Genomic DNA, 12936 nt, shown 5'->3' on the forward strand with positions numbered 1-12936 from the left:
TATACCTCTGGGTTGTTGTGTCTCCGGATTACTGGTCTGTAATGTGTGGCCGGTACAAATATCATAGTAATAATTATATCGTTCCGCACATTTGCGCCATATGTACCCAAATAAATGTGATAAGCATGGATATAGCTTTTTTTTAACTCCACGGGAACACTTTGTTTTCCAGGATACTACACGGAAACCTGCCGGGCGATTCAGAACGCTCGAAGAAGTCAGAAGCCAGAGCCATAAAGCCAGTTGAAAAAAAGACATGTTGACATCATGTTGACATTTGACGTGATTTGACGTGTCAGTGATTTTCTGATTTTTGATTTTCGTGGATTTGTGTTGTGTTGGAATATTTTCCGTCGTGGAGTGGATATTTGTGAAATATTTAAGTGCTATTTATTTTCATTGATATTTTCTCATGCTATAGTTATGATATAAAATGTCTCAAAAATCTTACTATATTGTATTTAGTACGATTCGTTAAAGTAAGGACAACAGCTGACAGCCAAAGATATTGGAAAGTGGTAACAATAGTGTTTCAAAATGGTTTTAGCAGATTTGGGTCGAAAAATAACGACTGCATTGCAGTCGTTGAGTCGTGCTACTATTATAAATGAAGAGGTAAATTCATAAAATGTAACTTTAAGTAAGTTGGTAAGTACCTTCTGAAAATAATGTAGTTCAGGACTCGCATCACATCTTTGATTACAGGTTTTGAATTCTATGCTAAAGCAAATCTGTGCAGCGTTATTAGAAGCTGATGTAAATATTCGTCTAGTTAAGAATCTTCGTGAGAATGTGCGTGCTGTCATTGATTTTGATGAGATGGCAGGGGGGCTCAACAAAAGACGGATGATACAATCAGCCGTTTTCAAAGAACTTGTCAAGGTAATTCTTAAGTTATATTCAATTGCTTAAAACAACAACTCCAAAATGTAAGGAGTATGGATGTATAAACCACTAGGCTATCACTGCTCAATGATTATTATGGTGTTAGAAATATTTTCCTATTGAGTACTTTGGGTTATTTAACATATTATAGCATTATATTTTTATGATAAACTAGGCAATGATAACAGACAAATTTATTAATGAAAGCATTATAATAAATTAATTTAATTAATTGTAACATTTCAGCTTGTCGATCCAGGAGTAAAACCATACCAGCCAATCAAAGGGAAACCCAATGTCATAATGTTTGTAGGGCTCCAGGGCTCTGGCAAAACCACAACTTGCACAAAACTGGCCTATCATTACCTGCGGAAAAACTGGAAATCATGTCTTGTGTGTGCTGACACATTCCGAGCTGGAGCTTATGATCAAGTCAAACAGAATTGTACCAAGGCGAGAATACCATTTTATGGAAGGTAAATATTGTTGTAACCATATCCTTTTAGAGTTACACCATTGCTCTGTTGCCTGGATTGCTAGGTAGCAATGAGGTATCCAAATTGTGAACATACTGTGGTTGCATTAGTTCTGTATATCTGGTGTTCAATAAAAGTTGTGAGAGGTACCTTGTTTTCTCATAAACATACTTATCAGTTACCAAAGTGAAATAACATATAATTTTGTGAGAGAAAGTGCAGGTTCATTTTTTGATCTATGCATGAGATGTTTGAACATCTTTAAAACATTAGTGTGATGATTTATACTACTGAACAAAATCTATGATCAGAATAATATGCCATTGATGTCTTTTAGCTATACAGAAGTGGATCCAGTAGTGATTGCCTCAACAGGTGTGGAAATGTTCAAAAAGGAGGGATTTGAAATGATAATTGTAGACACCAGTGGTCGGCACAAACAGGAAGAGTCCCTGTTTGAAGAGATGTTGGCAGTTGCTAATGCAATTGTAAGATCTTCAATTATTGTTTATTATTTACTAGTGACTCTCCCCAGCTTCGCACGGGTGCAATGTAGATACTACCGCATTAGTAATAGCTGACTTTTTTTATAGTAGTCCTTATAAAAAGGAACAATTCCATCATACATTATTTTGTTACATTTCAAAAGAATAAGACGGTATGTATTTTCAATGAATGGTCTCAGTCGGCTTGATTTCTACCAACATCTTGAACAATCATCGTCATATTTGAACAAATTAACACAATACAATATTAAACTAAATGTGTAAATGTTCCTTTTGAATCACTCTATCTATTGTTGAAAACCACATTAAAATCTGTTGAGTAGTTTAAAAGATTGAAGCATACATAGGGACAGATGGTGAAATGCAAATTTGATAGATCAATCAGTCAGTCAGTCAGTCAGGTTTTCCTTTTATATAAACAGATATTAAAAAGATGGTCATTATTAATTTATTTTCATATACAGAAACCAGACAACATTATATTTGTGATGGACGCCACAATTGGGCAGGCTTGTGAGTCTCAGGCCAAAGCTTTCAAAGAGAAAGTAGACATTGGTTCTGTTATTATTACCAAGTTAGATGGTCATGCGAAAGGAGGCGGTGCATTATCAGCGTAAGTCCTTTTACTATTTTAAGAAGGTTTATTGAGCAGTTGAGGGCCAAGTAAGCAGATAGTCCAGACCAAGCCTGTAGGCTAATAAATCTGTAATCCAGTAGCAACTCAGTCATCACATTAAACACTCCCACTCCAAGGGTCATTGGTAGAGATATCTTATAGTGATAAGTGCTTCCCTGTCCACTTTTACTTTAATTTTCTCTTTATTGTTACAAGTTACAACTTTCTGGTACAAATAAATTAAAATTAAACAGTTTATTAATAATAAAATACAGCATAATTAAAGTTATGATGACTAAAGAATTGCTGCAGTCAACATTACAGTTTAATATAAAAATGGCAGACTGTTACTCTAGAATTATAAGTTGTCTGGACAATCAAAAACTGCACTACAATGAGCCTTAGAGAAAAAAAAGTTGTCTGGGGTTATGGCACCAGTTTTGCAAAAGCCAGAGTCATATTAATATTCTTATTAATTGATTTACAGTAAAATATCTCTCTTTACAGTGTAGCAGCAACAGAGAGTCCTATAATATTTATTGGTACTGGAGAGCATATTGATGACCTTGAGCCATTCAAAACTAAACCCTTCATCAATAAACTGCTGGGCATGGGAGATATAGAAGGGCTGCTAGACAAAGTCAATGAGCTAAAGTTGGATGATAATGACGAACTCTTAGAAAAACTGAAACATGGACAGTTTACACTGAGAGCCATGTATGAACAGTTCCAAAATATCATGAAAATGGGTCCTTTCTCACAAATAATGGTAGGTACCATTTTTGTTTTATTTAACAATTTTAAGGTATTTATGAAAACAGTGTGAACTATGATTATAATTATATAGCCACCCATTTGAGAGATGTATCTTATGTATTATAATTTCTTTTTCCATAGGGCATGATACCAGGATTCTCCCAAGATCTAATGTCAAAAGGTAGCGAACAAGAATCAATGGCAAAACTGAAACGTCTTATGACCATTATGGACTCTATGAATGAAGGCGAACTTGATCATCGCGATGGCGCAAAATTGTTTTCCAAGCAACCTACCCGCGTCACCAGAGTAGCTCAGGGCGCTGGCGTCACTGAGAGAGATGTAAAAGACCTGATTGCTCAATATACTAAGTTTGCAGCAGTTGTTAAGAAGATGGGTGGTATTAAGGGCCTGTTTAAAGGCGGTGATATGGCTAAAAACGTGAACCAAACTCAAATGGCAAAACTTAACCAACAGATGGCTAAAATGATGGACCCACGGATTCTTCAACAAATGGGTGGCATGTCCGGCCTGCACAACATGATGCGCCAACTGCAGCAGGGTTCAAGTGGAATGAACAGCCTGATGGGTGGAAAATGACCTTAAACTTCTCTTGTTAGCTTAAGTCCATTGGCTGCATATTGAAACCATCAACACCATGTTATTAAAGGTTAAGTCAAATTAAAAGCCTTTGTTTTTGTTTTGTTAAAAAATAAACATTTATTAATCTATACTTATGTATATTTAACATTCAGCATTCAGGAAATCATGGCACAAAGACAGTAGCAGTTAGCATCGACGAGAAAAATAACTAGTGGACAGTAAATTGACTGCTATGGAATTAGGAAGTGTAGGAGGTTGTCTGCATTAGGCTACGACCCAGAGCTGTAAAGCTAGTTATAAGATTTAACATAACAGTAAATAATACCCATATTTTTTTGTCTACTAGTTCAGTGAGTTTCGACTACATAATAATAGTTTTAAAAACTGCGCCCGTTTCTGTGTTAGACTCAAAAAGGCTAGAATCCAGAGCCGTAACAACAGTTGGCGGGAAAAAAACGTCAACTGACGTGTGGTTTTTACTTCCTAGGTCACTGTTCTATGCAAAGAGTATGTAAACACTACGTTATACTACACTAGCGGCACGCTATGATGGCCGGTTTGACACATTACAATAGTGATGTGGAATGTCAATTTATTCTCGAACAAAAAACAATTAAGTTTTGTTTTTGTACCTGATTAAATAGGTTTAATAAAACAAAAATGTATATGTTTATTTAATTTATTTGAACGAACTGAATATTTGAACGAAAATGAATATACATACTTTATATGCACACAAGAAACATATGAATACAAAAGATACCAAAAAAGGTGCCACAAAAGGCCATAATTAATCAGATTCGTCCATACTACTATTTTCACTGTCGTCACTGCTATCATCACATACATTAATAATTATATGTTCGTTTTCTATAATATTATCTATTTTCACATCTCTTTCATAATCTTCCCTTATTAATTTAACAGTTCTATTCACAACCTTTTCCCAGTCTCCTTTAGTCACATGTTCACAAGCTTCTTCTAATAATTTTAGCATTTTTTTTGTGGTAAATGGGGGTTCTGTATTGTGTCTTGCAGCATATCCCTTAATTTGAGCCCACACCAACTCAATCGCATTATACTCACAATGGTAAGGCGGTAACCGTATAACTCTGTGCCCATGTTCTAATGCTATTTCGTCAATGACGTATCGGATCTTGGTTGGTTTGTTTTCTTTTAAAAGACGTACTAATTCCGCTTTTAACATATTCATGTTTGCATCTACGCCATTTTTACGAAGCCATGCGACGATATCAGCTTTCTTTTGGGATTGGGCAGGTGGCTTGTCAATTTGCATCGAGTGGTATGGGGCGTTGTCCATAATTATAATAGATGGTTCAGGGAGGCTACACAACATTGAGGTAAACCATTCAGTAAACTTTTCTCCATTCATGTCTTCATGATAGTCTCCAGTGGTTTTTGACGCAAAAGCCATGAGAGAACCTTCGACAAACCCGTTGATGGTTCCGGCGTGACAAATTATAAGTCGCGATCCTTTTCCTACAGGAACTTTGGAAGTAGATGCTGCTGTGTCATCGTTCCAAGAACGGCCTACAGTATGGTTAGCATTAAGCCATGTTTCATCCAAGAACACAACATTTTGCCAATTTTTGATTTCTTTCACTTGCCGTAAAAAAGTATACCTTGCCATCGCTATATCAAATCTTTCCATCAATATTTTGCGTTTGTTACATTTTTTGTATCGAAATCCAATGGTCTTCAAAATCTTCGTTAAAGAACTTTCCCCACCGAAGAATAATCCAGCTTCCTTCAGTGAATGCACCAACTTTTTTCTTGTTGGATACTCCTTCTGTAAATAGTAGCCGTAAACATGTCTTCGGATAGCATCGGCATCAAATCGATGCCTACGACTGGTTTTGCTCGTTTTCTCTTTTTTGGTGTGTGAAGTTTATTTTCTTCTGTGCCAGTCTCGCCATATTTTTTTTAGTTATCCGTCTAACAGTTCGTTGTCCAATATTAAGCGCATCAGCTACGCGTTCAACCACTGACGTTATAGGTAAAATTGGCCCTCCATTTTGAGCTTCACGATCGAAATAGTTACGAAGGCGTATTACGAACTCACGTGTCTGACTATTTAGAACAGTTCTCTGCGTACGTTCGGTCATATCGACGAAATCCACAACAAAGGGCTTGAACAGAGTCCAAATTAACGAGCAAGGGTCAACAGTAATGCAGTATCAATATTTGAAATCCAAAGCCAGGTCAAAACTATATCACAATCGCATTGCACTGACAGTTTATACTTTTCGAAGCAACGTCAATTCGAAACTGCTTTGTTTTGCATTGAGCATTGACGCGAGTTTGCCGGAGGTAGTAGTTGTGCTAGCCAGCGATCCTATGTGACGATCGTATTAGATTCCATTTTTAAAAATTTATTGATATTTTTTTGCGATTTCAGAGGTTTGTCCACATAGTGAAAATTGTTCATATTCACAAGTACATTCACCCCTTAAATGGTGCAAACTGATTTTTCTACACTTGTATACATTTAAGAAATCAATTTAATAAATAATTGAGTCCTAAACCTAAAACTACATTCGATAAAATTTATGAATCTCTGCACATCACTATCGTCAATAAAGTAATACAATTATTTCCCAAACCGGCCATCATAGCGTGCCGCTAGTTTAAGTTTTTTACATTTATTGCTTCTTTCATTTCACCAATCACCGAAGTTGTCACTAGAGACGCACGATACTTGTATTTTTATCGATATCTTGGATCGTTGTTGTATTAGTCGAAATGGGGATAACGATAAGTTACTTGCTTCAAGTACTGGTAATGTAGGTATTGATTGATTTGGATTATTGGTCGTATATTAAGTAGAAATTAATTTCATTATTATATTAATGACCTAAGCTAATAAGGTATATAACTTTTCATAATTCTACATTAATACAGTTTTCCATAACAGAAAATATATCTGTTCTATATATCACTAATACATCAATTATAATAAACATGTTATATTATGTCTGCATCCATACATAGTCGAAATTCCTCGAACACATACGAAGCGATTTGCTTCCTCTTTTCTAATCTGAACCACCAGGATGAGGAACGCCCTTGCGGCATCAGTTTTCCCTTCCACCTATAATATGGATACCTTCAAGTCAAGAGTGAAGCAACTTCTAGGCAAGCGCGCTCCATCTTAGGCTGCATCATCACTTGCTAGCGAGTCTGATTGTAGCCAAGCGCTAGTCTTTAATTTTTTTTTTTTTAAATACGTAGTTAATAATTTACGTCCTATACATTTTGACTATATTTTACTATTCATTAATTCCGATAGTCAGTATCTTTGTATCGATACTGTAAAAATCTGATTGGATCGTGCATCCCTAGTAGTTGTCACTAAGTTTTGAAATATTATGTGATGATTATAAATACTTATTAAATTTTTTAATTGATTAATAAAAATAAAATCGTTATTATGGCTTGTAATTCCTGCTCGAAGACATTTTCCCTTTTTCGTCCTGAGGTAATTAAAATTAACGGAAGTTTAATAAGTTGAAGTTTTTATTGGTTTAAATGTTTCCTGATACATTTTTAGAGAGGATGTCCCAGCTGTGGGTTTAGTTACTGCTCGAAATGTCTAAAAAATAAGGTATTTTCGCAAAAACTCAATTCCGAAGTAATGGTAAGTATTTACATATTGTTAAGTATACTTATATTTTTTTAAAGACTTCTAAAATTCCATTATCTATGTATGTTTTAGGTATGTTCTAAATGCAAGCAATCAACAAATTCTAGTGAATCTAAAAAAATAGAACCACCAGATGCATACTATAAGTAAGTAAGACTTATATAAAACATTTGTTATCATGTAAAATTCTATATTGGAGGTTTCAAATTTATTTTTTAGAAGAATTGGTGGCAGAGAGAGTGCTTCAGGGCACATAGATTCAACAAGTGAAGATTCAGTGGAAAAAGAAATATCCGAAAGACTTAACAAATTAAAACAGGACAAATTGGACAGTAAAGCAAGCCCCAGTAATGATGAAGTTGCTGAAAGATTACAAAAACTTAAAGGTGATGTGCCGTCTACTTCTGACGCAGAACTGACAGCAAGATTAGCAAATATTAAAGGAGTACCTATAAGTGCACTTCAGAGTAAGGTGATTGTCTTTGACTTGAAGAAGTTCGAAGTATGGTAGGTAATTGTAAAACTATTTTGAATAATTTTTTATTATATTGATTTCCAGCAAGTGTTGCCAACCATATCTACAGTAAAAACTGAACAAGAACAAGTAGAAGACCTAATGAGGCAGTATATGGAACAAGGAAATATTGATAAGAAGTATGGTGACGAGTTTGATGGGCTGGTCAGTGACATAGAAGCTAGACTACAGAAGCTGAAAGGTTCTCAAAGTTCAGGGCCAGATCAAGTTGTGTCTCAAGATAAGAATGATAATTCTGAAGATGAAGAGGAAACTATCAAGAAGATAATTGAGAAGGTAGGTATTGATCAATTTATGTGGACTGTGGAGGCTTATACCATGCTACTGGCACAACTATCATAGGATAGTGTTTCAATGTGATCAGAAAAAGTAATTACTATAGGTATAGCGCCTGAATGTGACGGAAGGGGTGACACAAATTGAGAATCACTGAGCTCTCGCGTTACATCTTCACATTCTAAACTAAACTAAACAAAAACTAAATTAAAATTATTATTTTATTGTAGATGGCAGCTGAAGCAAAATTAGAAAATATAGACAGTGACCATGTAATGGATGAGTTACCATTTTGTGAGATATGTAATGAGGATGCTAAAATGAGATGTCTTGGTTGTAAATATCTCTTCTGCAAACAGTGCTTCAAGGAGCATGAAGATAGTGATGATGGCTGTGACAAATTTGAACCATACACTCCTCCAAAGAATGTAATGTAAAATGTATTATTTATTGCATTGCAAGAAATCAATTATAATAAATTATTTAATTTTAAATGGAATATTGAACATTTTATACTTAAAATAAAAATATAATGAATGTTAATTTTATCTATTTATTGTCTTTTATGGTCATCTATAATACTTGGTAACAATTTGACTAAATCTTCAGTGGTTTGTTTGTATTGGTTCTCTATCCAAATATCTTTTAATTCCTTTATTATTGGCCCATACATCTTGCCAGGAGGAACTCCATTGTCCTTTAATATTTTACCACTGATTGGAAATCTTGGTATATCCCAATTGTTAAATTGTTCTAGTAGTTTTTCAGCGCCTCTATATTTGAGTACTTCACGAACATAATCAACTGCATCTTTTTGTTTAATTTTAGTGTTTAACACTAATTTTTCATATGGTCTAAAAAAGAAAAATATATTTATTATTCCAAGATGAAACTTGTTTTTTAGGGTCCTGTACTTCGAAAGGAAAAACGGAACCCTTATAGGATCACTTTGTTGTCTGTCCGTCCGTCAGTTGTGTCTGTCAAGAAAACCTATAGGGTACTTCCCATTGAACTAGAATCATGAAAATTGGCAGGTAGGTAGCTCTTATAGCACAAGTAAAGAAATAATTCCAAAAACTGTGAATTTTTAGTTACATCATTAAAAAAAAAAAAATTCAAAGTATACCAAGTGGGGTATCATATGAAAGGGCTTTACCTGTACATTCTAAAACAGATTTTTATTTTTACGCATAATAGTTTTGGATTTATAGTGCAAAATGTCGAGAAAGATACCCGAGTACGGAACCCTCGGTGCGCGAGTCTGACTCGCACTTGGCGGGTTTTTTGTTTATATAGATTTACTTACAGCAAAGGCCTGGTGCCCTCTTTTTCATCCCTATGTTCCACTATGAAGTATGCCATATCCCGTTCATAGCTAGAGAACTTCAGTCTGGCATGTAGTAAAGTTACATCATCTATATTTCTAAGTAGAGCTGCTAAGTAACTCATAGGATGTAATTCTAAGTGTTGACTCCTATTTAGCAGCATATCTAGTTCTTGCACATTGGGATTTGGAATACCTGCATCATTGAACATAGATAAAAAATAGGTATATGATTTCTACTAAGTATAGGTAGGTACTTTTAATTTTTTGAAGTGTAAGTGGTATAAATATTTGCAAAATAAGTTGAAGCTTAGAATCATCATAAAAGTTCATCATCAAAAACCAGACCAAACGGCTACTTACTATCAATCATCCATACTAATATCATAAATGCGAAAGTGTGTCTATCTATCTGTCTGTATGTCTGTCTGCTACGTTTTCACGGCGCTGAACCGATTTTAATGAAATTTGGTACAGAGTTGGGACACATCCCCGAGAAGGACATCAAAGAGATCCTACGGGATTTAAAAAACTGATATCCACGCGGGCGAAGCCGCGGGCATCCTCTAGTTGAATATAAAAACTTGATTTTGCATGTAATTTCTTTCTAAAAGATGAGGATTTTAAGAAATTATAATGAGCCCCCTAATGCAAATCCATGCAGATAAAGAAGCAGAAATCAAATATGTTGTTTAAATTTAAAAATATATATACATTTGTTTTCCTTACCAATGTATGGTCCAATGCCAACATTTAACATTGTTTTTAACAAATCACCAACATAGTTTCCCTGAAGAGTTTTTTTCAGTTCCATCCATATCCTCTCCCCAGACACATTCTGCAAACCTTCAACGTTTGACTTGATAATTTTTAAAGTATGTTGATCATGATTGTTAGCTTGCTCAGCAATTCTTCCATAAAAACGGAAGTAACGCATTATTCTTAAATAATCTTCCTTAATCCGCACGTCAGGGTCCCCAACAAATACAATTCTTCTTTTTTGTAAGTCATCGTAACCATAGAAATAATCATAAACAGTACCATCAAATCCTGCAAAAAAATTATATCATTGAAATCTACACAATCAAACGAAACAACTATAAAGATTATGAATTTTAGATAGATATTCATATTTTCATGTCTTTGCTTAGATACTTAGCCCTCAGAATTAAGCAGCCTATTAATAAAAAACTGGTTAAGTGCGAGTCAGACTAGCACACGAAGGGTTCTGTAACATCGTACAAGGTGATTTAGTAAATTAATTTTTTCGTGGACATTGTAATTTCATTTGTGATGCAACCATAAATTGAATTTCAGATTTTTTCCTTTACTTGTTCTATGAGACTTACCTACCTACCAAACTTCATGATAACCCTGCCTAAGTAATAGTTCGAGGGAAGTACCCAATAGGTTTTCTTGACAGACACGACAGACCAACAACAAAGTGATCCTATAAGGGTTCCTTTTTTCCTTTTGAGGTACGGAACCCTAAAAATGGGTTAAATTCAGAACCTCCTCCTTCTCAGAAGTTGATTAAAAAGGAATACTTTCTCATCTATATTATTTGAATGTCTTAGTACGGCAACTGCTTTATAACATAGCACATAAGTAGTATAACAAAAAATAGCATCAACCTAGAAACATTGAATTTATTGTGAGATCTCTTCTGTTAGCATCTAGCTTCCAATCTTTAGTGAATTCAACTTCAGCATGTCTGCCATCAGTGACCATATCTATCCTCAAAGTGGTGATCTCAAAGTTCTCCTTGTCATTAATCCTGGGAGTGATTGTACCATGTTTCTCTCCACTCATGTTTATCATGCGGATATTTTCTGCATTGAACATTTCCTTCATCTGCTCTGGGGTGGCTACAGTAGCAAAGTCTAGATCTTTTGCTTGCTGGCCTAGTAATAAATCTCTAAAAAAAATTAAAACAGTAAGTATCCTTTGCATATAATATACTTTAATATTAAACTTATAATAACAATTTAAAATAATTTGAATCTCAGATGTGAAAATATTGCCATCATCAGCATTCAGTATTCGCAATCTTGTAAAGTGCATACTATAATCAAGAATCCAGATTTGAATCAAAATATCAGCAACATGTACATTAAATCAAGTAAATCATCATGTAAATAACGATATACTGCAATTAAATATACCTTACAGCACCACCCGCTATTCTGATTTCATAATTATATTTTTCAAATAGTGTCTTCAGATCCAACACTTCTTGTGTGAAAATATTTTTGAACTCTGGTGTATCCAGTTTAAGGACAACAGGGTCTTCGCGACACTTAGTTTCCATATCTATTCTTGTTTTTACTCTTTTTGGGCGTAATATTTTAACCTTGCTGAAGTTCTGGGAATGTTCAAAATTTAATTTTAGCTGTAGATATTCAGTTAAAGTATATAATAGGTATATAATATAGTTTTTTACTCACTCTTGATGCACCTAGAAAATTAATCCTCAAATGAACACAATTTATGTACATAACTATTTAAATTGTGTTTTTATTATTACATAAAGAGGTAATATTTTTTAGGAATTGCACATTCTGCTTTCTGAGTGGTAGGTACAATGTATCTATTATAATATTGTTTGGTAAATTATTTATAATAAATAATAAATAATTGTGAGTTTGCACCAAAGACCTTGTTTGCACAGAGTTTGCCAGCTGCAGCTGAGCCTGAGCATAGACAATACATTATTTTCTTTCGCGAACACAGAGTACATTTCTCAGAGAACTTATCTCTACAGTTCCTATCTATGATCTCTAAAATTATCAACTACCTATCAATGGTTTTTATTATTCTTTCTCGCTGTGGAAACAGGGAAAGCTTTAGCAATTTCTCATTCAGTTAAAATTAGATAAAACTTACTCGGTTTTCAACATTATAACATTTTCAACTACATTACAACATATCTAAAATTGAGATTTTATTTGCTGGCAACCTTTGTTCTACAACTAGGGCCCCCTGTCCACAGATCACTATATACCAGCCTCTGTCAATGCCATTCAAGTGCCGTAGCGTAGGTACCTAGGGTATATACGTCCATTGATTACATACTCTTTGATTATTTATATTCTCTGCATAGTGTTTATATACCTACTCTTTGATTCTCTGCATCTGCATGGTATCTATTAGGTATGTTGAAGGACTTCGTCTGCGATGGCGTTTGCTGACGCGCGTGCTGTGCTTGTTTGGAGTGTTTTTTTTTTGTTAAGAGTGGCTGGTTTTTGTGTTAGTTGGTGTTTTTTGGTGGTGGAACCATAGACATAAGAATTTT

At 34.5% G+C, this 12936-nt stretch overlaps 3 protein-coding genes across 3 annotated transcripts; 2 read left to right on the top strand and 1 right to left on the bottom strand.

Annotated features, from left to right (window-relative positions):
- Positions 1–296: 296 nt before the first annotated feature.
- On the top strand, positions 297–3926 carry LOC123874834 (signal recognition particle 54 kDa protein). Its single transcript, XM_045920354.1, has 7 exons — positions 297–615; positions 706–882; positions 1132–1361; positions 1699–1849; positions 2332–2480; positions 2991–3252; positions 3381–3926. The coding sequence occupies exons 1-7, from the start codon at positions 538–540 to the stop codon at positions 3837–3839; spliced, it is 1506 nt and encodes a 501-aa protein (XP_045776310.1). The 5' UTR covers positions 297–537; the 3' UTR covers positions 3840–3926.
- Positions 3927–7196: 3270 nt separating this feature from the next.
- Positions 7197–8865, top strand: LOC123875210 (abscission/NoCut checkpoint regulator). Its single transcript, XM_045920916.1, has 6 exons — positions 7197–7341; positions 7414–7500; positions 7579–7652; positions 7726–7978; positions 8066–8317; positions 8548–8865. The coding sequence occupies exons 1-6, from the start codon at positions 7294–7296 to the stop codon at positions 8752–8754; spliced, it is 921 nt and encodes a 306-aa protein (XP_045776872.1). The 5' UTR covers positions 7197–7293; the 3' UTR covers positions 8755–8865.
- LOC123875204 (CCA tRNA nucleotidyltransferase 1, mitochondrial) lies at positions 8851–12337 on the bottom strand. The gene is made up of 6 exons (XM_045920899.1): positions 12089–12337; positions 11807–12006; positions 11276–11559; positions 10371–10691; positions 9624–9837; positions 8851–9171 (listed from the first exon to the last, which is right to left on the bottom strand). Exons 1-6 carry the CDS (start codon positions 12137–12139, stop codon positions 8871–8873), a joined length of 1371 nt encoding a protein of 456 aa, XP_045776855.1. The 5' UTR covers positions 12140–12337; the 3' UTR covers positions 8851–8870.
- Positions 12338–12936: the final 599 nt, after the last annotated feature.

The sequence above is a fragment of the Maniola jurtina genome, chromosome 19, assembly GCF_905333055.1.
Source record: "Maniola jurtina chromosome 19, ilManJurt1.1, whole genome shotgun sequence".
NCBI lineage: Eukaryota > Metazoa > Arthropoda > Insecta > Lepidoptera > Nymphalidae > Maniola > Maniola jurtina.